This window comes from Microcaecilia unicolor, chromosome 5 (assembly GCF_901765095.1).
Source record: "Microcaecilia unicolor chromosome 5, aMicUni1.1, whole genome shotgun sequence".
Taxonomy (NCBI): Eukaryota; Metazoa; Chordata; class Amphibia; order Gymnophiona; family Siphonopidae; genus Microcaecilia; species Microcaecilia unicolor.
In genome coordinates this window covers 142,509,698-142,533,422 of record NC_044035.1, presented here as the reverse complement: position 1 = coordinate 142,533,422, position 23,725 = coordinate 142,509,698, and the positions used below count along the sequence as shown (strand labels likewise).

Below are 23,725 nucleotides of genomic sequence, written 5' to 3'. Positions count from 1 at the left end.
GCTTCACAGGAGAATGATCTCCAGTGTACTTACAAACCGCACATCACAGCATAATGACTGTTCATGACCTTCTCTTACTGGGTTAAGAATGAGGTAAACATATTACTGTCTCAAATCCACTAGGATCCACTAAGATCAATTTTTCCACTCTGACTCTGTTCCTCCTTGGCTATGCTTGTGTTGTAGTAGTGCTTACACATCACCATTATAGCAGTCAGTGTACTCTTTGCACCTTACCAACATCATATACTTCTGATTATACATAGGTGTAATAACAGGGGGAGCCACAGGTGCCATAACATCCCCCCCCCCCCACCTCAATTTTTCCTCCCTGCCTCTACTGTGGTGAGATATTTTTCCCCTTTGCTTCACTCCCCCGGGATGGCAACTCTATCTTCTGCTTAAGAGGTATCACACAACTGGCTGACCAGTTGTTTGGGGGGGGGGGGGGCTTGAACATCATCACATAATTAATGTCATCTGGCTTCTGTCCCCTCCAAAACAGGAAGTTCTTCTCAACTTAAGGTCACGTTTCATTAAATTAGTCCTACTAAAGTGACAGAGGTGCACATAGGCTGTTCTCCCTTCATGCCTTACTACCTGTTATTGTTTCAACCAACCTTCAGCAAAGGGTATTGCTGAATTCAAATCAATACTCTTTGCTGAAGGTTGGTTGAAACAATAAGGTAAGGTAATACGGTATGAAGGGAGAGTGAGAGCAATACTTACTTTCGTAATCCACTAATGTGGGCTGTTCTAAAGTCTATAATAATGTAAAGCTGAGCAGCCTTAAACTCAGGATTCACCAACATATACTGACTCCTTTTTGGTGGGAAAGCAGTGTTTCTTACCTGTAACAGGTGCTTGCTGTAGACAGCAGGATTGATATAGGTCACAGTCCCTTTATAACTAACTGACGAGCAACAGAGACTGCGGTGTGCGCAAACGGCTGCACAGGCTAAGATCTTTACATTAAGTTCTGAGTTCTGGGAGAGCAGTTGCATCTCGGTGCTGTCAGATGACACCATCCACTTATAACTTATCAATCCTCTGTTTACAAAAACTACCTGTTACAGGTGAGCAACATTGCTTTATCAGCGGGAAATATCCAGTCCTGCTGCTGGTGTTTCCTTATATGTGCTCATAACGGTTGAATGAGGAGGCTCGGAGGACATGGAAACCAAACTTGGTGAAAATAAGAGAAACATGGCACTTGCAAATGAAAGTTAGTAGAAAATCATGAATAAATACTCTGAATGTATATGTTTCTAATACGCTCAAAGGCAGTTTCCTACAGTAAATGACATTTTCACAACTCTTTGACATCATCATCTGTGTGGTACTATTTTTTTTTAAGTATGTTTGGCTTGGAAGCAAAGCTAACATTTGGCTTGTTCAAGAATGCTTTGCAATCTACAGTTTAACCTCTTGTATCTGCTAGAGGTGCCAACAGTCTAGTCTCAGCTGGCATATGCTCTGTCTGCATGCAGGGGTCTCTCTATAACCCTGATGGCGAACCTATGACACGCGTGTCAGTACTGACACGCGTAGCCATTTTCAGTGACACGCGGCCGCATGTGGCCGCATACAGAGAAGCAGCGGAGTTCCTTGCTGACACCCGGGGCGGATCGCTGATGCGCCCCCCCTCCCCCCCGGTGCAGCGCGACCTCCCCCCCCGGCGAAATCACCCGGTGCATGTTTACCCGCTGGGGGTGTGCCGTGTGCGCTCCTATTGGCTCCTTCCCTGCTGCTCCCTCTGCCCCGGCTCCTCACTTCCGGCCGGCGGAGCAGAGAGCAGCGAAATGCCGTGGGGGACGCATCTCTGAGGGCCCTGTGATCACCATTACCAGCAACCATCATCCAATCTACTGTTCTGGGGTGTCGTGGATTTGTAATTGACCACCATTACTGAGATAGGTGAGGGGGAGGCTGGGAGAGGCGAGGGCATGTGCTATGGGTGCCGTTTCCCGCCATTAGAAATAGCGGCAGCCATCTTAATTTACATAAGGTGGTCAGTTAGGCTAGTTAGGGCTAACAGGCTATCTATAATTCTATCTTCTGTCTCTGCCCCCCTGATGGAGAACTCAAAAAATAAAAAACCAAGGTTAAGTAAAGGAAGTGGTAGTAGCAGTAGCCGACCCTTTCAAGAGACATGGACCGAGATGTATGGCATTATAGAAAAAAATGGCAAATCATTTTGCGTTCTATGTACTGAAACTGTAGTAAGCAGAACGTGGAATATAAATAGACATTTTGAAACTAATCATTCCCAGCTCTTGAAAAAAAGTGAGGATGAACGGAAGGAATACATTTCCAGGCAGCTACACTTTTATAAGAGCCAATCTAAGTCCATCCTTAAATTTGTAAAAGGTTCTACAAATTTAACATCTGCAAGTTTGAGCATTGCTCACTCCATAGCTCAGCATGGAAAAGCACTCAGTGAGGGAGAATTTATTAAAGAAACTCTCCTAAGATGTGCACCAGTTCTATTTCACGATATGCAGAATAAAGATGCAATTATTAAGAGAATATCTGAGTTACCAGGAAATTTGGAGTGCATGGATCCGATTACCAGACACTTTTAGCACCCTGAAAAATATAGCAATGGCTTTACTCACAATTTTTCCCTCTACGTACTTTTGTGAAACCTTATTCTCAGCGTTAAATAATATCAAAACCAACAAAAGAAACAGATTGACAGATGAAGTTAGTAGCGCTTGCTTGGGCTTGAAGTGTACAAAATACCAACCTTCAATTGAAGATTTAGCCAATGAAATTCAGCAACAAAAAAGTCACTAATAGGCAGATTAGTTAAAGAATTCCCCCTCCCCCTCACTTATCTTAGTTCATGGCACCCCACACAAGTTAAATAATATCAAGACCAACAAAAGAAACCGACTGACAGATGAACAAAGAAGTCACTAAGTAGGTAAGTTAAATAATTAGTTTTTGGTTTATTAAATACAGTTTTATATTACAATTATACATTTTTGTTATTTAAACTATAAATATCGCGAAATTATGGTTTTTTTCTCGAAGTGACACACCACCCGAGTTATGCTCGGTTTTTTGGCGAATTTTGACACACCAAGCTCAAAAGGTTGCCCATCACTGCTCTATAAGGACTGTCATGTAGTAACATTCACTTCTTTCTTTCTGCAGGGCTTACAACCAGTCCTGTGAACTGGAAGAACCCAGCTCCTGCTGCACCATGGATCATGTGCCTCTAGTCAGGTAGGAAATGTTTGTGTGGCTATAATTGTGCACATTTGTCTTTTCATAGATGTGAGATTTGAAATATCTCTTAAATGCATCAAAGCAAGCAGTGTTTGTGTGTGGTTTGGACTCTTGTATTTTTAAACTACTGTGCACATCTAGCAGATCTATATGGAAGCTTTACAGTCTGGGTCTGACTGCAAACCTTGGAAATTGCTGATGTTATGGTTGCACATAGTGGATGGGCATAGAACAGCATTGGAATTAGTTCTGGTGCAACTGCATCTTGCGGGATGGAATTTAGGAGGATGTTTACAGTACTTGAAATAACATATCCTCCAAGTCTCTAGCACTTTCCATGCATGAGAACTTGCACAAGGGCAGAGCTAATGTTAGGGTAGGGTGAGCAGGGTGGTACGCTACAAGGGGTACCACCAAGAGCCCTAAGCATGCATGCAAATCAGGAATGCTATACGGCCTCTTATCAACCAAGCCATCGACATAACTCACTCTCCCCAAGGAGGGGAAGGCACCCTCAACCCATTCCTCTCTCTGAAGGGATGGGGCCACCATCGACATTACACCAGGCACCCGAGCCAACCCTGAACAAGGAACAATTCTCAGGAGGGTGGGTAGTTTGAAGGTCCATAGATACCTTTATTCCCATGGACCTTTAAGCTAAATTTCAAAGAGAACATATGTGGGTAGTTTTCCCTTAACAAGTTGCTTCTGCAAAGTCTGCAAAGCATTTACAGGAATAGACCTAAGGATTGGAAAATCAAATCCCCTGCATGTGCTTTCCCTCTCCCCCTCACTCATCCCATAGGAATGTCCATTTTCCCCACAGTTAATCTAACCAGCTTGTGAAAGTGGGTGGCTAGGTATAGCTGCTGGGGAGAGGAGGACAGTCTTCAACCTGACAGATTTAGAGGGGCATTTTCGATATGACGTTCAAATGGAGAAATAAACATTTATTGGAAAACATGTAAAAATTGAAGTCCATAATGGAAGAAAAAATTAAACATTTTTCCGATATAAGAAAATAAAAATAAAAGCTTTTGCAAGAGGATGTACCAAAAAGGTCATAGATATTCAGAGATAAATGTTTCCGCCAATTGAAAATACACTATGCACAAAGTGCAACTGCAGTATTGGTCCATGCATTGAGATAACATTCGCGGCAACAGCAGGATGTTCCCGCCACATGCAAAATGTGCATATATACTTTTGCACGTGGAGTAATGTTCCTCAGTGGGCACGTCTTTGAGAAGGGAGCCTAATTTCTCCATGCAGGAGTCAGAGCTCCTGGTCCTCCTGGTAGGTCCTACAGTGCTAGCTAAGTACTTCTCCCTGAGTCCTGGCTAACTGTCAAGTAGAGCTGGAGCTGTAGAAAGACCTCCAACCATTCCCACTTAGAATTTTTATACTACCAACTTACTTCTGTCTAACGGCATATCTCCGGTGAGGATAAGTCGTTGTCTGGCGTGGCCCCCCAGCTGGTATGCTCCCTGGTCAGCTCTGCATGCGGGTGTGAGGGGGGGAGAGCTTCTCATCCTCTTGGTATGACGCCTGTTGCTGTGGTTGCTGCCCTCCTCTGGCAGGGCCTGTCTTCTTTGGAAAGCCATGTTGTGCAGCATGCAGCAGGCCATGAAAAGTTTAGCAACCTGTTCAGGGCTGTAGTAATGCTTCCCTCCAAAATGGTCCAGACATCTGAATTGATTCTTGAGCTGGCCAAAAGTCCGTTGTATGATGGTTTGGAGTTCTTATGCCTCTTGTTGTTCTCCTCCTCCCCCTCTTTTAACGGGTGGGCTATGGGAGTTATGAGAAGGTTTGCTGGGGATAGCCTCTGTCACCTGTAGGGGAAAGCAGAATCACAGACATGGATGTGTATTGGCTGGTTTGGTGACCTTATGGAAGTGGGGTAATAGTTGTGGGTTGTGGGGGCATCTAGAGAGAAGGAGTGTGTTGAAGGTTTGGAGAGGGTGTGGGGTTTGGAAATCCCTGTACTGCTTACCTAGGAACCAACTGCAGGTGATCTCCCCTTGGTCAAACATGCAGTAGATCCCTGAATGCTGGAGGATATAGGTATCGTGAGTGGAGCCTGGGTAGTGGGCACACACATCCACAATCTCTCCCTGGGCATCACACACATGACCTGCATGTTCACGGAGTGAAATGATTTTCTATTCCTTTAGGTCTCCTCATGTGCCTGAGTGGGGGGGGGGGAGTCGTCTGAGTGTGATATGTGTGCAGACGATGTCTGTGACCGAGGGGAAGCAGTCTATGGTGTAGAACTGAGCCATATTGGAGTGCCTGGCTGGTAGTGAGGAAGGTAATATAGTGTGGGTGAGGAAGGCATTGAGGAACTGGGGAAGACAGCTGGAGATGGCAGGCTGGTGATACCTGCATTGACTGCTAGCACTGACTGGAAGGTGCCAGTGGCCAGAAAGGTGAGGGAGGCAGTGACTTTCAGGTGGACTGGCACAGGATTATTCCTGTGTGTCCTGAGCTGGAGGAGGGGTGTTAGCTGGTCACAGAGATGCTGTATGGCAGCCCTGTCGAAGCGGAACCTATTAAGGCATTCCTGGTCAGTGAGGTCCAGGAAGCAGGTGCGGGGCCTGAAGACTCTCTGATAGGGATATCTCCTCTGGGGCTTCCCTTCCAACCACTCATCCACCTTCAGCAAGGTGTGACTGAGCAAAGCATGCAGCGCATCCATGATTCCCTTGCAGGTGTCCCACCACCAAAGGTGCAACCCGCTGAACCCAGAAACACCACTGTGCACACCTCCACTTACTGCACCTCATGAGACCCAGCACCAGCACATAGTCATGAGACACACACCAGCTGCCCAAAATACTCACTCTCCCATCACCAACAAGCAGTCCTCACACATAGCTGCAGCACTAAGCACTCACTTTCCTAGGAACAGCACACAGGCCTCACACAAACAGCAGCAGCACAGAGCACAGTGACAAACAGGGAATGGGCTAACAGAGGAACAATGAGAGACGGGAAACAAGCAGGTGTGGATGTAGAATGGGAACTGTGGGGGTTTGGGGACAGTGAGGATTTGGTGAGGGAAGGGGGCGAGTTACAGAGGAAGGGATAGGTATGGCTAAGGGGGCTAGAAGGTGTGAGCAAGTACTTGAGGAGTTGAGAGACACAGAGGAAGCAAGTCAGGAAATGTAAGGGTCAAAAGGTTCAGACTGGGGCAAATAGTTACTGGCAATAAATGTTCATCACCTAACACCACCCATGTCACTCCGACAAAAAGAAAAAAAAAAAAAGAAACCCTCTGGGAAATTTTTCTTTTCAGTAACTAGCAGACTTGAGCAGTTTTTTGGTGTTGGTTTGATTATATGCTGTAGAAATGTTTCTGAGAGTATTAGGTTTATCTGCCTATTATGCCATTTTTTTCTGTTTTGAAAATGAGCCCCTTAATCAGTTTACTCCTTTATTAGCCAGGTTAATTCCTTTGAAAATTATCATCACCTATTTTATAGAATTGCCCCCATAATGTGGGGCAGGTACATAATGCCAGGCCCCTGATCCCTAGGCACATGCTGGACAAGGGGAGATCAAACTCTGAAGAACCTACCTCTGCAGGTCATCGTTCTTTTAGTCCTCATTTGTTTGCACCCAAGAACACACTCCAATCAATCCAATGTCCAGCTTACATATGAATAAAATCACAGTTTAATGATGTGCATTCTTCGGGTATAAAGGTCAATACACAGGTGATAATGACACAAAACAAAATCATGTTAGCAGTCCAACTGTAGTACTAGCTGGAATCTTCCTCTTTATCTTCACCAGCACACTGGATCCTCTCTTCTTTAAATGATAGGTTATTTCACTTTGCCCTCCTTTGGTTCGTCTTCAGCTCTATTTCTTGACATTTGTGAAGACACAATACTTCTTTCCTCGGTCAACTTCCTGTTTTTTTTTCCCAGTAGATATTTGCTGGATCACTTTTCTCCAGCCCTAAGCACACAAAGCCTAATGAGATTCGCTCCCCAACTGTAGGAGATGGCGCATAGAGAAAGGTATAACCAACAGAAGAAAGGAGGTGTTGACCCCCGCTTACAAGTCGTTGGTGAGGCCCCCACTTGGAGTATTGTGTTCAGTGTCAGAGGCTCTATCTTGCTAAGGACATAAGACTTGAAGCGGTTTAGAGAAAAGCAACGAAAATGATACGGGGTTTGCGCACAAGATGTATGAGGAGAGACTTGATGACCTGAAGATGTATACCCTGGAGGAAATGAAAGACAGAGGTGATATGATATAGACACTCAAATATTTTAAAGGTATTCATTTACAAACAGATCTTTTCCAGAAACGGAAACGGTAGAACTATAGGTCATAAATTTAGGTTGCAGGGGGGACCGATACGGGAATAACATCAGGAAGTACTTTGTAACGGAGTGGGTGGTAGATACCTGGAATGCCCTCCCTTGGGAGGTGATGGAGATGAAAACGGTAACGGAATTTAAAAATGCGTGGGATAAACACAAAGGAATCCTGTATGGAAAGAAACTTGGCGGTTCTTAGATGGCAACTCCAGTAATTGGGAAGCAAAGCCAGTGCCAAGCTTTCATCTGCTTCCTGATGTAGAGATAGTCTTGTATTAAGTGAAGCCTTTCAGGGAGTGCATTCCAGAGCGTGGGGGCTACTCCAGAGAAGGCTTGCTTTCGGGTATCTACAAAAAACCTTATTGAATGAAAAATGTGCTTGACACAATAATATACAATATTATAGTTAAATTTCTGAAAAAGGAGGACAAGACCTCATAAATAGTCTGCGGACTTTTATCTGTATTGAAGAAGTGTGGTCTCAACAGACTTACATAACAATCGGTCAAAAAACCTCCATACACTACCTAATGAAACTTTATTCAATTTAATTTTTGTTCTCTGTTTAGTTTTTCTAAAATCTTGATAGGACAAACTCAATATTCAGCACTCAGTCACACTTATCTGAATCAATTATTTAAAGCACTTTTGTCAGTGAATCCCAATGGGCTTCCTGTTTCACCATAAGACTTCATCAGGGGAATTGGTACATTTGTGCTGCATTAGGGATTTTGTTGCTTGAGCTGCTGTACAGAATGTCTGCAGACTATTTATGAGATCTTTTCCTTCTTTTTCAGAAATTTAACTATAATATTGTATATTATTGTTGCATTAGTGATTTTGTTGCTCAACCTGCCATACAGAATGTCCGCAGAATATTTATGAGGTCTTTTCCTCCTTTTTCAGAAATTTAACTATAATGTATATTATTGTGGTAAGCACCTTTTTTATTCAATAAGGTTTTTTGTAGTTACCAAATAACTGATATAGGTTTTGAATGAACATTCCTATGTGATATCTTGCTTGCTGTTTGGATAGGGTGTGGTTAGGCCTGGGTTAGGGAAACTCCTTGGGAAGACCTTAGTGACCTTGAAGATGTGTAGTGGGAGATCCTGTTCTTCAAGTACTCCTGGCCATTTTCTTTAAGGGCCTTGAAGGTCAAATAGAGTTTTAAATTTGGCTCTGTATTGTACTGGTAGCCAGTAAAGTTTATGCAAAAATGGTGTGATGTGGTCACATCGCTTACAACCTTCTATTAGTCTTGCTGTGGCATTCTGAATCAATTGGAGCTGGTGCAAACCCTTTGTAGTCAGACCGTGTAGAGTGCATTACAATAATTCAGTCTTGATGTTATCACAGCATGCACAACTGAGATAAGGCTTACCTTCTCAATGTAAGGAGACAGGCAGCGTAGTATGTCATAAGTGAAAGAAGCTGCTCTTGAAGGTTGCTTGGATTTGGGGGATCAGAGTAAGTGTTGAATCGAGCTGTATTCATAGGTTTCTAACTTGCGATTTGAGGGGGAGTTCATATTTCCCAAAAGAGATTTTGATGTCAGGTATGTCCCCACTTGTGTTAGGGACCCATAGAATCGCAGTTTTACTTGGGTTCATGCAAAGTTTGTTGTTTTTAGCCCATTCTTGAATTGATATTAGACAGGTAGTCCAGTTTATTTAGGGCTGTGGGTAAGTCAAGTTTAGTGGGTATGAGTAGCTGTTGTGTCCCAAAGTCTGGGTTGAGAACCCATGAATTACTCCAATAAACAGCTCTCACCTAGAACTTGCTGGTTAACCTTTATTTCTACATATCTAAGTAGACTAGCCTGGCAATCACAATTCTATTCTTGAAGAAGGGAGGAGATGGGGGTGGGGCAAACAACCCATAGTGGACTGCAGACCACAGGGAAACAGCCTCAGGACTCTTTCCTTGTTTCCTCTCTGAAAATGTTGCCCAGCACAATAAATCATCCTGACCCAGGCTATATTTTCTGCCACCAGAGAAGAGAGGTTTAGAGCTAGTGAAGTATATTGTCCCTCTCAATTTTTCATGTTACGCTTAATATCTACTTGTTTGTATAGGCTTTTGGTACACTTCACTTTCAGAGTTCTGGAAATGTGATTTATAAATGTAATAAAAGGAAAAATGAAAGGAACTGGAGCTTGACATTAAGGGGCAATTTTATAAGGAACTTGACTAGTTGTAGGTGCAAAGAATATGCATGCATGAATGGCTATTTATAAAATACTGTCTAGCATAAAAGTACACGCATAAGCCTCATTGCACATACTTTCACTGTGGGCATGACAGGGGGAAAGCTTGTGCTTAGATTATAAAACGCTTAAATTTATGCACATACCTGTGGAGAGTGTGCACTGATATTTATACTAGTCCTTGAGCTGATTTAAGTACTGGCACCAACATGTCCATATATTCTTTCATACCTATGTTAGCACTATATAGAGTCAAGTAGGCCATACAGAGATGCATGAGATGCCACTTTACAAAATTACCTTCTAAATATAGTTTCTTTTGGTTTCTCTTCGGAAGTGGTATAGACATAGAAACTTCAGGAATGTAAAAACGATCCTTGGATTCCTGAAAACGTGGTAGCTTCAGGAACGGTTCTGTTTGCCTGTCTTATTGTTCAGCCACTGAATTCCCAGAGAACATGAAGATGGATAATGCTTTGTGTTCAGGCTGTTTGTTACCCTCTATCTGTTTCTCCTATGGAAACAGCATCTGCCAGGCCTTAAGGCATTGGAAACTGGATAAACTGAGAGTCCTAATCTGTATATGGGGGGGGGGGGGGGGGGGGGGGGGGGGGGGGGGTGGGAGGGGAAGGGGAGGGAGAGGGAGAAGGATGGTGGAGACAGCCAAATAGCTCAAAGGCAGGGCTGGAAAAACGTTTTAAAAACTTGAGTACCAGCCTAAATTTGTAGGAGCAAGTAATACATTATTCTTAATTACATTTTTGTGCTTGGTTGTTGTTTTCTGTTTCTACTTTTTTTTTTTTTTGCTTCCCTTTGGTCTCCTGTTCCCCATGCCCTCAGTCCAGTCTTCCTACCTCTCTTCTGTCTTCCTTCCGTAAAATTTCTCCCCTTCCCCCAGCCTCTCCTCTTTTGTATGCCCTAGTTGCAGGACAATTGCCCTAAGCTAAGTCTGCTCTTCTGTATATAAGGCTAGTCCTTGGCCTAGTGACACTTGGGGTAGGGAGGGGGTGCCTCCTTTGATGATTCCAATGGGAGGAGAGCCTCCAAAGGTTCAAGTTCTATTACCTACTTCCCTGCTCCCATTGGCTCTTCTCAGGTCTGCTCCTTCCCATTTCCAGCACTCGTCTCACCTCATTTCATTGTTCCTGGCTTAAACGGAGGAAAACCTTCAAGCAGTAGCAATAGAAGGAAAATATCTGCATGAGGCCTGTGAACTGACCCTGCTGCATGCTGACATATAGTTATTTTATGACCAAAGAAAACCATATGACTGACACAGCAATCCCAGAGCCTGTGCCACTGTCAGAAAATCTGAAATCTTCATTCATTGGCTCTGACAGAGACGCCAAGGGTGGCCCATCCCAAAGCTGAAGATTTACTACCAAGTGTGAGGCAGTGGGGGAAGTCTGCCCCAGGTGCACGCTGCAAGGGGGTGCAGGGAGCAGCTGTTGGCTCCGCCGGTTCCCTGCTCCCTCTGATGTTACTTCCTGTTCCAGAGCAGGGAACCGGTGGAGCCAAAAGCCGCTTAAGTGCTCTCTACATCTCCAGGAGGTAAGAGCGATGCACCTTGGGGGGGGGAGGTAATGCTCCGGGGGGGGGGGGGGGTGTCATGATTCGCCATTGGGGTGATTTGCTGGGGGGGGGGGTGATGTACTGGGGGCACAGCGACGATCCGTCCCAGGAGGCAGCCAACCTAGGAACACAACTGCCCCCCCCCCCAGAGAGAGCTGACCCCTTATAGAAGAGAGTGCATGTGATGAATAAAAGAGAGGAGAGATCTAAGAGACAAAATAGCTGTCACCTTGGGGGGTGTCAGCTGCATAATAGACTTCCTTGAGACAAGGTCCTCCACACAACTTGTAACTGGCTTATATGATCTGTCATGGGGATTGAACCTGTAAGAGAAGAAATACAATGAATTAGAGCCTAGAGAGTAACCATAGACATAAATGGGCTGCTGATCAGAAGCCCCACACTGTTCCAAACAGCACTCTAAAAATAGCTCCAGAACAGCACGGGGCCATAACGCCCCTAAGGTCAAAGCTAATAGCATGCAAATTTATGTGCACTATTGGCTCTGATCACAGGGGTACTTCTCTGATCATAGGAGTACTTCTGCGGGAGGATTGTTCCTGGGCAAGTGCCCAAGGCACAATCCTCCTCACGCCTGGAATAGATTTCCCGAGCCTGTACGTCTAGCCCCATCTTTGGCCGTTTTCAAATCCAGGCTAAAAGCCCACCTCTTTAACGCTGTTTTTGACTCCTAACCACTATTCACTTGCCCTGTACCCTTTTATCTCCACCTCTTGAATTCCCTTACCTCTTAGTTGTTCTGTCTGTGTGCCTGTCCTATTTAGATTGTGAGCTCTTTGAGCAGGGACTGTCTTTTCAGGTATGGTGTACAGCGCTGCGTATGCCTTGTAGCGCTATAGAAATGATAAGTAGTAGTAGTAGTAGTAGAAGTTGTTTGACAGGTCTGGGCTGTCAATAGACCGGATCTGTCAAACAGCAGAAGAGGTTTGACAGGTCTGAGATTTTCTCCCGGACCTGTCAATCCTAAGCCCACCCCCGTGCAACACAACATCTGGGGGTCCGGTGGACCTCCAGGCCCCTCACTCCCAAAGCACAAAATCTCTGGTGGTCCAGTGGGACTGCTAGCTTCCTTCTCCCCCCCACCCCACATCGCACAAAAATGCCTTGGTGGTCCGTAGTTGTAGTAGTGGGAGGAGGGAGGGACTAGCACTCCCTCTCTCCTCTTCGAGCGCCTTCCCAAAATGGTGGTGTCCTGCCCTGCCCAGTGCATCCTGGGATACCCTGGGCGGGTCTTAACTTCCATATATGGGTTAACCCCACAAGGGTTTTTGTGCTTTGGGGTTAGGGGCCTGGAGGTCCACCGGATCTCCAGGTCTTGTGTTTTTGGTGTGTGTGTGTGGGGGGGGGGGGGGCGTGCTTAGGTTGAGAGGTCCGGGAGAAAAGTCCAGATCTGTCAAACCTCTTCTGCTGTTTGACAGATCAGGTCTATTGATAGCCCAGACCTGTCAAACAACTTCTACTACTACTCCTAGCTGGCATAAGGTTTGCAGTGGTAGCAGCACCCTTGTTTGGTGCGCTGCCTGCTGATCATGAATAAATTAATTTTTCTTCAGGTATCTTAATAGCTTTTAAAATTCAGCAGAAGAGTTAAGTAATGTTCTTGGTTTAAAATTTTCTGGCCTTTTAGATAGCAGATTAAATCACGCATTCTTCAACTTTATATCTTTCCTTCTCACTCCGCACACCCTGCCCTCATATCTTTCCTGTCTTTCACCTTCCCTCCCACCTCCCTGGCACATACTCCCCCCCTCTCTCTCCCCCCCCCCCCCCCCCCCCATTTCCCTTCTCTTCCCTCCCCTCCATCCTTCCTGGGCAGACACACACTCTCTCACTCTCCAACACTTTCTGATACACCCTCTGTCTTTTCTGCTTCTTTCTCTTTTCCTCCCTCTCCTCCCCCCCCCCCCCAGCATTGTTTGTCAGGGGCAGTGGAACATCTTTTTACTTGGGAGGGCCAACCAAATCAAGCTCTGTCCCTGCCTCGTGGTCTCTGTGGCCCATCCCATTCTTCTGCCTATGCTTTCCCTTCCTTCCCTGTCTCTCCCAAGCAGCAGGAATTATGTATCAAAAGGGGTAGGATCAGCAGAGCCTTGCCAAATGCTTGAACATGGGGTTCTGTGCTGGCTGCTCTTTCATTTTATTTTAGAGGTCCCAGTGACGACAGCAAGAAAGAGCCAAGGGACCAAGAGAGGTTTGAGGGAAGGGGGTGGTGGCCGGGGAGAAAGAGTGATGCTGGACAGGGAGGGAAAGGAGAGAGAGGGGGAAATTCTAGACCACACGAGGAAAGGGAGGTAGAAGGAGGCACTCTGTCTAACAGCATTGGGGGGGGGGGGGGGGGGGGGGGGGGAATGCTCACCCAAACAACACCATGCTGAAATTTGTATCTTTCAGGCAAAAAGGAACCATTCTAAACAATAACAATATATAGAGGCAGAGGTTAAAACAACAAGCAAATAGTTTCCATTACTTACTGCTTTAGTAGGTTTCCTTAGGAGCACTCTCTCATTGCTAGAGATCCCTGGATCATTTTACTGCTTGCACTCTCTTGGGCCTTCTTTCCCAGAGAGAAGCGCTTCCTGTAAGTTCATATCAGGTTCTTCAGGACTCTCCAAGCCTGTGGTCGTAATGGGGGGGGTCAGTATTCAGCCAGCAGAGCTCAGTGTTTTGCTGACCACCGCTGGCTTTATGCCTGAAAATTAGATGCTGGACCATGTCTGGGCTTTCTCATTGATTTTCTGGGTTTGCAGAGCCGGCTATGCTATAGCCAGTTAAATGCAATATTCAGCACTTAACTGGCTATGGGGCACTGCATAGTTTTTTGGGGTCCTATTTATACAGTTACCTTGGCCAGTTAAGTGCTGAATATTGTTACTTAAGAAGCCAAGAGCTGACTCCACCCTGGAACACCCCTAGTTAAGTGCCACTGAAAATGAGTGGTTAGCCCCTAACAGGTGATTTGACCGGCTAGGAGTCATTTCTAGCCAGCTAATTTGCTTTGAATATCAATCTCTTTATCTGGTTTGTTCTTTCCTTGATAGGATTTCTGGTGCTGGATTTCTTTATCCTTGTAGATCTTCAAGGACTCTCCTCTGGTCCACTCCAGTTCCTTCAAGCTTGCTCTATCATCACTGCTTTTTCTCCTTAGAAGCACATGATTATGGTTCCCTGTTCTTGCTATTAGTTGTGCTATTACATCAACTTAATAGGCGCTGTCACTCTTCCCTCTCTCCAGGTGCAGTGACTGAGTTAGCTAGAGACTACCTTCCCTTAATTGTACTGGTGCAATGGCCAGGGAAGCAGGAGCCAAAGACCCTGCCTCAGGGCCGCCGATTGGAGGGGGGGGGGGGGGGCAAGATTCCTCAGTGCCCGACTTCCAAGGAAGGCCCACCCAGCGCAAGCATGGCTGAGATTGGCCTCCTGCTCTTGTGTGCTGCAGTGCCAGGTTATCGCGTTAACTCTGCCCTGTCGGCCACAGATCCTTCTTCCTACCTTGTCCCGCCTCCTGTGTGAAGTATTTTCTGTTTCCGCAAACATGGGAGGGGATGCGGTAGGAAGAAAGACCTGTGCAGCAGAGCAAGTTAACATGGGCCCGGTACACAAGAGCAGGAGACAAGAAAGTAAGCAGGCCCGGGGGGGGGGGGGGGGGGGGAGAGTGGGGGCCTAGGGGTTGTTTTCCCTGGGCCCGACTTTGTCTCTTGGTGGTCCTACCCTGCCCCTCACAATGGCTGGGGAAGCTGGAGCCAAAGTCAAAGAAACTTCCCTTGGTTAGGTATTTATACCACTACAGTTTCTCTCCAAGAGGTGTCCCCTTCTAGCATTGCCAATCACCTGCAGGAGAAACAGCTCCTTGTTCCAGAATTGTTAGGGTAATGAAGAGGTTAAAACTCCATTATCCTGGTAGAGTCACTAGAAGTCTCTGCATATCCTTAAGGGAGCAGAACTCTCTACTGATATAACTTGAAGATCACTGTTATTCTCACCGATGGACATTTTGACTGTAACTGAAGTTCATGCCATTATTTCAATTCCAGAAGGAAGTCAGTCTTCAGTCACAAAAGAAACATTACACTTCCAATCCACAGAAACATCAGAGTAGAGGTGGTACCTCACCTGATATGCAACAGTCAAAGAAGCAATCTAAATTAAACCCCTCAATATATCTTTTCTGTATGGGGCTGAACCTGCTTAAAATTCAGACTCACAAACCTTCTGTATGCTAACTCTCTGCTCCCTGAGCTGACTGGTAGTACTTTAGAATATGAAGGGGACAATATTCAAAACGATTTGAATGGCCAGAAATTGTTCCTGTCCATTTAAATCACTTTTCCGGGGCTAACCAGGCATATTAAAGGCTCCTTTTACCAAGTGGCGGTGAGCCCAATGTGGACTTAACGCTTGCTGTACAGGAAGTACCACCGAGCTACCATAGTAACCCGGCGTTACTTCCCACCCCTAGCATGCCGTCATTTCCAGCGCTACAAAGATGCATTTATTTTGTAGCACTGGAGTGTACCCGGCGATAATCGGGCAGTGTCGCGCACTACCTGGTTACCACCGGGTTAGCACAGGAGCCCTTACTGCCACCTCAATGCGTGGCGGTAAAGGTTCCCCCCGAAATGGCCACGTGGCAAGTGCTCTACTTGTCACACGGTCATTTCCTGTAGGAAAGCGAGACTTCCCTTTTACCAGCTGCGATAAAAGGGGGCCTCGGCTCGCGTGAAAAACACTCACTAAAGCCAGTGTAGGGCCCGTTTTGCCACAGCTTGGTAAAAGGGGGACCTAAGTGACTCTCAGTTGGATTGTGGTGCTGAAAATGCCCAGTTAGCACCGATGATGAACCTGGCTACTTTGTGGGCATTCTGGGGATGCCAGTATTCAGCCCTTAACCAACTAAGATAATTGCATAATTAGGACCACATAAAAGATAGTCCTATCTTTATGTGATTCATCCTAGCTAGTGAAGTGCTGAGTATCGCACTTACAGTTACAGTTTATTAAAATTTGATATACCACCCAGCCTTTTTGGATCTAGGCGTTTAAGTACAAATGTTTTCGGAAAACAACTCCATGGTCATGATAGGATAGACATACATTCCATAATAATTAAAAAAAAAATTCAGAAGCAGCAAAAACCAAAACAGAACCCCCAAATATCACATTTCATACTACAATGTATTTCAATATATCTTTCTCTCCCCTTCTTGCTGAATATCAAAAACTAATATATAAAAATGGGTCTTTAATAACTTTTTTAATGCTTTTAAGTTCATTTCTGCATGCAATGCCTTTGGGAGATTGTTCCAGAGGTCAGGAGCCAACCAGAAGAGTGTGTTGATTCCCAACAAGCCTTAGAAATATGGGACATAGCCATTCTAAAGTCCTGCAAAGACCTAAGGGTCCTTCCAAGAGTGTAGGGAATAGCTACATTACTTAAGTAGGGTGGAAGCCACTCATAATAGGTTCTATAAGCCAAAGTGAGAATTTTAAACAAAATGTGAAATTGGACTGGTAACCAGTGATGCATTTTAAATAAAGGAATTATGTGATCATATTTATGAACAATTTTCCCTGGTAAGGCCAACAAATTTTACTATAGGAGAGATATGGAGACTATCGTAGCCTTGTGTCAATCCATAACTATCCAGATGGCATCTTAGACTTGTTGAACTGGAGCAACAAATTGAATCACAGGAGTCCCAGTTGTCAGTAGCACAAAATTCCATTCAGACCTTGGAAACTGTGTATCAGTCTTTGAGAAGTTTGCTGCTTTATCGAAGGGTAATACTAACGGAATTCAAATGTGACAATCTAGAGAACATAGTACATAGAAGAAATCTCTGTTTGATTAATTTTCCAAGAATACCAGGAATATCAGCTGAGGAAATATTTAAACACTATGAGGGGCATAATTGAACGGGGTGCTCAAGCTTTGCTGAGGATGTCCTTGCAGGACATCCCCGTAAAGGGGCAGGGAAACCTGTATTTTCGAAACAATATGGGCATCCATCTTTCGTTTCGATAATACGGTCGGGGACGCCCAAATCTCAGCGATAATGGAAACCGAGGACACCCATCTCAGAAACGACCAAATCCAAGCCATTTGGTCGTTGGAGGAGTCAGCATTCGTAGTGCACTGGTCCCCTGACATGCCAGAACACCAACTGGGCACCCTAGGGGGCACTGCAGTGGACTTCAGAAATTGCTCCCAGGTGCATAGCTCCCTTACCTTGGGTTTTGAGCCCCCCAAAACCCACTCCCCACAACTGTACAACACTACCATAGCCCTAAGGGGTGAAGGGGGGCATATACATGTAGGTACAGTGGGTTTCTGGTGGGTTTTGGAGGTCTCGCTGTTTCCTCCACAAACGTAACAGGTAGGGGAGGTATGGGCCTGAGTCGCCTGTCTGAAGTGCACTGCAGTACCCACTAAAACTACTCCTGGGACCTGCATACTGCTGTCAGGGAGCTGGGTATGACATTTGAGGCTGACATAGAGGCTGGCAAAAAATATTTTTAAAGTTCTTTTTTTAGGGTAGGAGGGTGTTAGTGACCCCTGGGGGAGTAAGGGGATGCCATCCCCGATTCCCTCCGGTGGTCATCTGGTCAGTTTGGGCACCTTTTTGAGGCTTGGTCACAAGAAAAAATGGACCAAGTAAAGTCGGTCAAGTGCTCATCAGGGACGCTCTTCTTTTTTCCATTATTGGCCGAGGATGCCCATGTGTTAAGCACTCCCCAGTCCCACCTTCGCTATGCTTCCAACATGCCCCTGTGAACTTTGGTCATCCCCGTGACGGAAAGCAGTTGAGGACGCCCAAAATCGGCTTTCGATTATGCCAATTTGGGCGACCCTGGGAGAAGGACGCCCATCTCCCGATTTGTGTCGAAAGATGGGTGCCCTTCTCTTTCGAAAATAAGCCTGTATGTGTTGGAAGTCTTAAAAATTTCCTTACAGACTCAACCTCTGGTTTCCAGAGTTTGTTTATTTGCCGTCTACTAAGAAAAAATCAGGTGGTGAAGGGGGGTAGAAGTTTTGTCCCCTATATCACAGAATAGTTTGGACTTAGCCTTCTTGGAATCTTTCAGGGACGGTGTTACTATACTTTCCACTCCCCTTGTAACACTGGGTTTGGAGTACGAAAGGGATTGGCTATTAAAATTATACTTTAAATATCTTGTGTTTTTTGTACATTCCTGATGTTGCAAAAACTACACAAAAACATGGATGCCAGTGTCTAGCAATGTGGCCCAGGGTCTTAGCCTTAGGAGGCATGTTTTTTTTTTAATTCCCTTGTAAATGTGTAGTCAAATCTAGTCTCAAACTTACATTTAAAAAAAAATCCTTCTCAATGGACTATGTTTCTAAGTAATAAATTTGTGGCTCCTGATTAGGGTTCACCGACCCGTTCAGAAGACCTTATTGTGAATGCATTAGCCTTCTTGCGTAATTCACCATTATTAGTCCACTCTGGGATAAATTCTTTCAGAAGTGTTGGTGAATTTCTTGCTCCCTTCTATAATTGAGGACTGGAATCAGTTACTAGTTGGTATTACTGATTATAATGTTTAAGATGTATTCTGATAGTACCTGATATTCTGTATAAGCAACTTTACTTGGAAATGTGGTTTAAAATTGCAATAAAGAAAAAACAATTTTAAAGTCATTTTCTCCCATTTCCATGTTTAATTCATTTATTTGGTTCTTCCTTTAAGGAAAGGAGACCTAGTCATCAATGCTGGTAAGGGAGGAGAGGGATAGAGGGAAAATAAAAGGAAGGGATTTGAGGAGTGAGGAGAGAAAGGTGATTTCAGAAGAAATATATGGATGGGGGATCTCAGGCAGGAAGGGCAAAAGCAGTAGTGATTTTGTGCCAGGTCTCTGAACCTAAACCTTTTTGAACTTGCTCTCTTCTCCTCATTGCAACATGCATGGAAGATGGAACTACAAGTCCTAATCTGGGGCTTTTTTTTTTGGTTGGGGGGGGGAGAGGGGTAGAAGCATAGGGGATGGAGACAGAGAGGGAGGGAAGGACAGGGAAAATCAGGAAACCGGAGGAGAAGAAGGAAGACCCTAGACATACATGGCCATGCAGTAAGAGACAGGCAGCTGTTACCACTACCCATTGAGGTTATTGCCATGCAAGCCATTTCCGGAGGGTTTCTTTTTTCCCTGGAAATGGCATGTTCTCGGGGCAGGACTACAACCGGCGGTTATGTTGGGCCGGGGGTAGTCCCAAAAAAGCAAGCGGCAAGCCCGAGTTGAGCTTACCGCCACTCTGTAAAAGGGCCCCTCACCCTCTTGCTCCTTTCACTCACTCTTCTGCCACTCTCATCTCTTCACACACTCTCTCCTCCCCTTCATTCAGAAATAATCCTTGGGATTCTTTTTGATGATATGTTATCATTTAATGCTTCCACTAATTTGCTTATTAAAACAACTTTTATATTAATGAGAATGGTACGTCGGATATGCAAATATTTTAGAGAGCACTCTTTCTAACTTCTTATCCAAAGTATTTTATTGTCTCAGATTGACTATTGCAATTTGATTTTTGTTGCTTGCCCTAATTCTACTTTGAAAAAGTTCAGAACTATTCAGAGTATAGCAGCCAGACTGATTTTTTCATTAACTATCACCAATCATGTTTCACCATATTTGATCCACTTACACTGGCTCCCTTTTGAATGCAGAATGCTGTTTAAGTTTTATTGCATCTTATTCAGAGCTCAGCATGACCTAGTACTCTCTTTTATGTATGATCTATTCTGTTTTCCCCAAAACACCAATTATTTCTTGTGAGGCACTCATTGTTTTAGTTTTCCTAACTCCAGAGGTAAGAAGTCGAAATGATTGACAAATTCATCCTATGGATATCAAGCTGCTAAATTATGGGCAGAACTTCCCATTCAGACTAGATCTATATCTGACTATAAACATTTTAGGAAACAACTAAAAACATTTTTATTTAATAAGGCTTCCTTTTCTTAATTTGACTCACTGTTTTTTTTATTTTTTTTTTTATTTATGATTTTCCTTTTACATTATGCATATACATAAATCAGAAATACAGAAAATAATATACAGTATTGACATTAAACCAAGAAAAAAATATTATTCAATTGTTAGACCACAACAATTTCAGATCCAAGATCAAGGAAATATTATTAACAAGAAGAAAAAGAAAACCAAAGGCGGAAGGGTTCTCCGTGTATGCAGCCGATCATTAGCTTCCATTCACTATTCTTTACTCATAATAAATTGTTGAAGTTTCTCAGGTTCAAAGAAAATATAAGTCTGAGAATTAAATACTACGACACATCTACAGGGATACCTAAGTAGGAAGGAGCCCCCAATACTAAGTAACCAAGGTTTCAAAGCTAGGAACGCCTTCCTCCTTTTCTGGGTATCCCTGGATAGGTCTGGAAAAATCTGAATTTTAGCTCCTAAGAATTCTTCATTAATATTGTGAAAGTATAACTTAAATACGTTATTGCGGTCAAGTTCAAATGCAAAAGTCACCAACATGGTAGTTCTCTCGGTTATTAATTCAAGTGAATCCTGTTAAATTCATTTGTGGGGTTTCCCCCACAACTGGACGAATACCAGATATATATTGAATCTTTGTAATTGGAGGTAAATTATCCGCTGGAATATGTAGATTCTCTTTCATATATTTTCTAAACATCTCCAAGGGTGCAATTAGAGGAGATTTAGGAAAATTTAGTATCCTCAAATTATTCCTTCGTAACTGATTCTCTAAATGTTCTATTTTCCTGAACTGAATAGTCTTTTCCTTGGAAACTAAAGAAGAAAAAGTTTTCAAAGTTTGTACCTCATTTTCCAGAGTTTCCATCTTAGTGTCCTGAACTTCAAACCTGGCCTTGAAATTGTCCTGATTAGATTTAATCTCTGCAAGTTGTACTTGCGTAGTAGTGGAAATATTCATCAAAGTAGCGTTCATGCGTTGAATTACATCCCATACCATCTCCAGGGTGACCACAGCAGGTCTAATTTGCTCCCCGAGGTCTCTCGCTGGCGTCTCCTGCGTTGGCAAATTAACAGACAGAGCAGAAAAAATCTGCCCTGACTGTCCTGCTATTCCCGCTGGGGAAGAGGTTACGACGGGGCCTCCTACTACAGCGCCAGGGGTTAAACCATCCTTGGAGCTCCCATGGTGCTGTTCCTCCGGCTTCACCATCATGCCAACGGGCCTCGGTGGTGCTGTGTTAGGAGGGGGACTCAAAGAAACTCCCTCTGAGCTATGCTCCGATGTAGGTAACGGAGTGATCAAAGTGGAGGAGTGGCCTAGTGGTTAGGGTGGTGGACTTTGGTCCTGGGGAACTGAGGAACTAAGTTCAATTCCCGGCACAGGCAGCTCCTTGTAACTCTGGGCAAGTCACTCAACCCTCCATCACCTGCCGCATTGAGCCTGCCATGAGTGGGAAAGCGCGGGGTACAAGTGTAACAAAAAAAAAATAAAAAATTCATGGAGAGTCCCGGTGTGCGAACAACTATCACATCCAATGTTCCCCGGCGCATGGTGGATGACTCCACCCGACTCAAGGAGGTGAGCACAGGGGGCTTCCCCTTTCTTTTCCCCATATTGGGTGCTAGAAAGGTCCGATGTTTCAGAGAAACTATTGGAGTTCAAGAGGTGCTCGCACGCACGTCCGCCTCAGAAGCCATCTTGGATCCACCCCCTTAATTTGACTCACTGTTATCGCTTTTTACTTAAATGATATTTTTATTGTAAATCCTGAAAAACTGCTTCAGGTTTCTTTAATGTGATCTACTTTGAACTTCTTGGTGGTATACAGTGGTGGAAATAAGTATTTGATCCCTTGCTGATTTTGTAAGTTTGCCCACTGACAAAGACATGAGCAGCCCATAATTGAAGGGTAGGTTATTAGTAACAGTGAGAGATAGCACATCACAAATTAAATCCGGAAAATCACATTGTGGAAAGTATATGAATTTATTTGCATTCTGCAGAGGGAAATAAGTATTTGATCCCCCACCAACCAGTAAGAGATCTGGCCCCTACAGACCAGGTAGATGCTCCAAATCAACTCGTTACCTGCATGACAGACAGCTGTCGGCAGTGGTCACCTGTATGAAAGACACCTGTCCACAGACTCAGTGAATCAGTCAGACTCTAACCTCTACAAAATGGCCAAGAGCAAGGAGCTGTCTAAGGATGTCAGGGACAAGATCATACACCTGCACAAGGCTGGAATGGGCTACAAAACCATCAGTAAGACGCTGGGCGAGAAGGAGACAACTGTTGGTGCCATAGTAAGAAAATGGATGAAGTACAAAATGACTGTCAATCGACAAAGATCTGGGGCTCCACGCAAAATCTCACCTCGTGGGGTATCCTTGATCATGAGGAAGGTTAGAAATCAGCCTACAACTACAAGGGGGGAACTTGTCAATGATCTCAAGGCAGCTGGGACCACTGTCACCACGAAAACCATTGGTAACACATTACGACATAACGGATTGCAATCCTGCAGTGCCCGCAAGGTCCCCCTGCTCCGGAAGGCACATGTGACGGCCCGTCTGAAGTTTGCCAGTGAACACCTGGATGATGCCGAGAGTGATTGGGAGAAGGTGCTGTGGTCAGATGAGACAAAAATTGAGCTCTTTGGCATGAACTCAACTCGCCGTGTTTGGAGGAAGAGAAATGCTGCCTATGACCCAAAGAACACCGTCCCCACTGTCAAGCATGGAGGTGGAAATGTTATGTTTTGGGGGTGTTTCTCTGCTAAGGGCACAGGACTACTTCACCGCATCAATGGGAGAATGGATGGGGCCATGTACCGTACAATTCTGAGTGACAACCTCCTTCCCTCCGCCAGGGCCTTAAAAATGGGTCGTGGCTGGGTCTTCCAGCACGACAATGACCCAAAACATACAGCCAAGGCAACAAAGGAGTGGCTCAGGAAGAAGCACATTAGGGTCATGGAGTGGCCTAGCCAGTCACCAGACCTTAATCCCATTGAAAACTTATGGAGGGAGCTGAAGCTGCGAGTTGCCAAGCGACAGCCCAGAACTCTTAATGATTTAGAGATGATCTGCAAAGAGGAGTGGACCAAAATTCCTCCTGACATGTGTGCAAACCTCATCATCAACTACAGAAGACGTCTGACCGCTGTGCTTGCCAACAAGGGTTTTGCCACCAAGTATTAGGTCTTGTTTGCCAGAGGGATTAAATACTTATTTCCCTCTGCAGAATGCAAATAAATTCATATACTTTCCACAATGTGATTTTCCGGATTTAATTTGTGATGTGCTATCTCTCACTGTTACCAATAACCTACCCTTCAATTATGGGCTGCTCATGTCTTTGT

General features: G+C 44.7%; 1 protein-coding gene across 2 annotated transcripts in view; it reads left to right on the top strand.

Moving 5' to 3' along the window:
* The window catches only part of LOC115470325 (transmembrane protein 150A-like), a 261,116-nt gene that overhangs the window by 118,672 nt on the left and 118,719 nt on the right, over window positions 1–23,725 (top strand). For both annotated transcript variants that reach the window (XM_030203371.1, XM_030203370.1), the window contains one exon: window positions 3,163–3,234. In XM_030203371.1, the coding sequence (XP_030059231.1) occupies window positions 3,163–3,234 (72 nt within the window). The remainder of the gene's footprint in view (window positions 1–3,162; window positions 3,235–23,725) is intronic.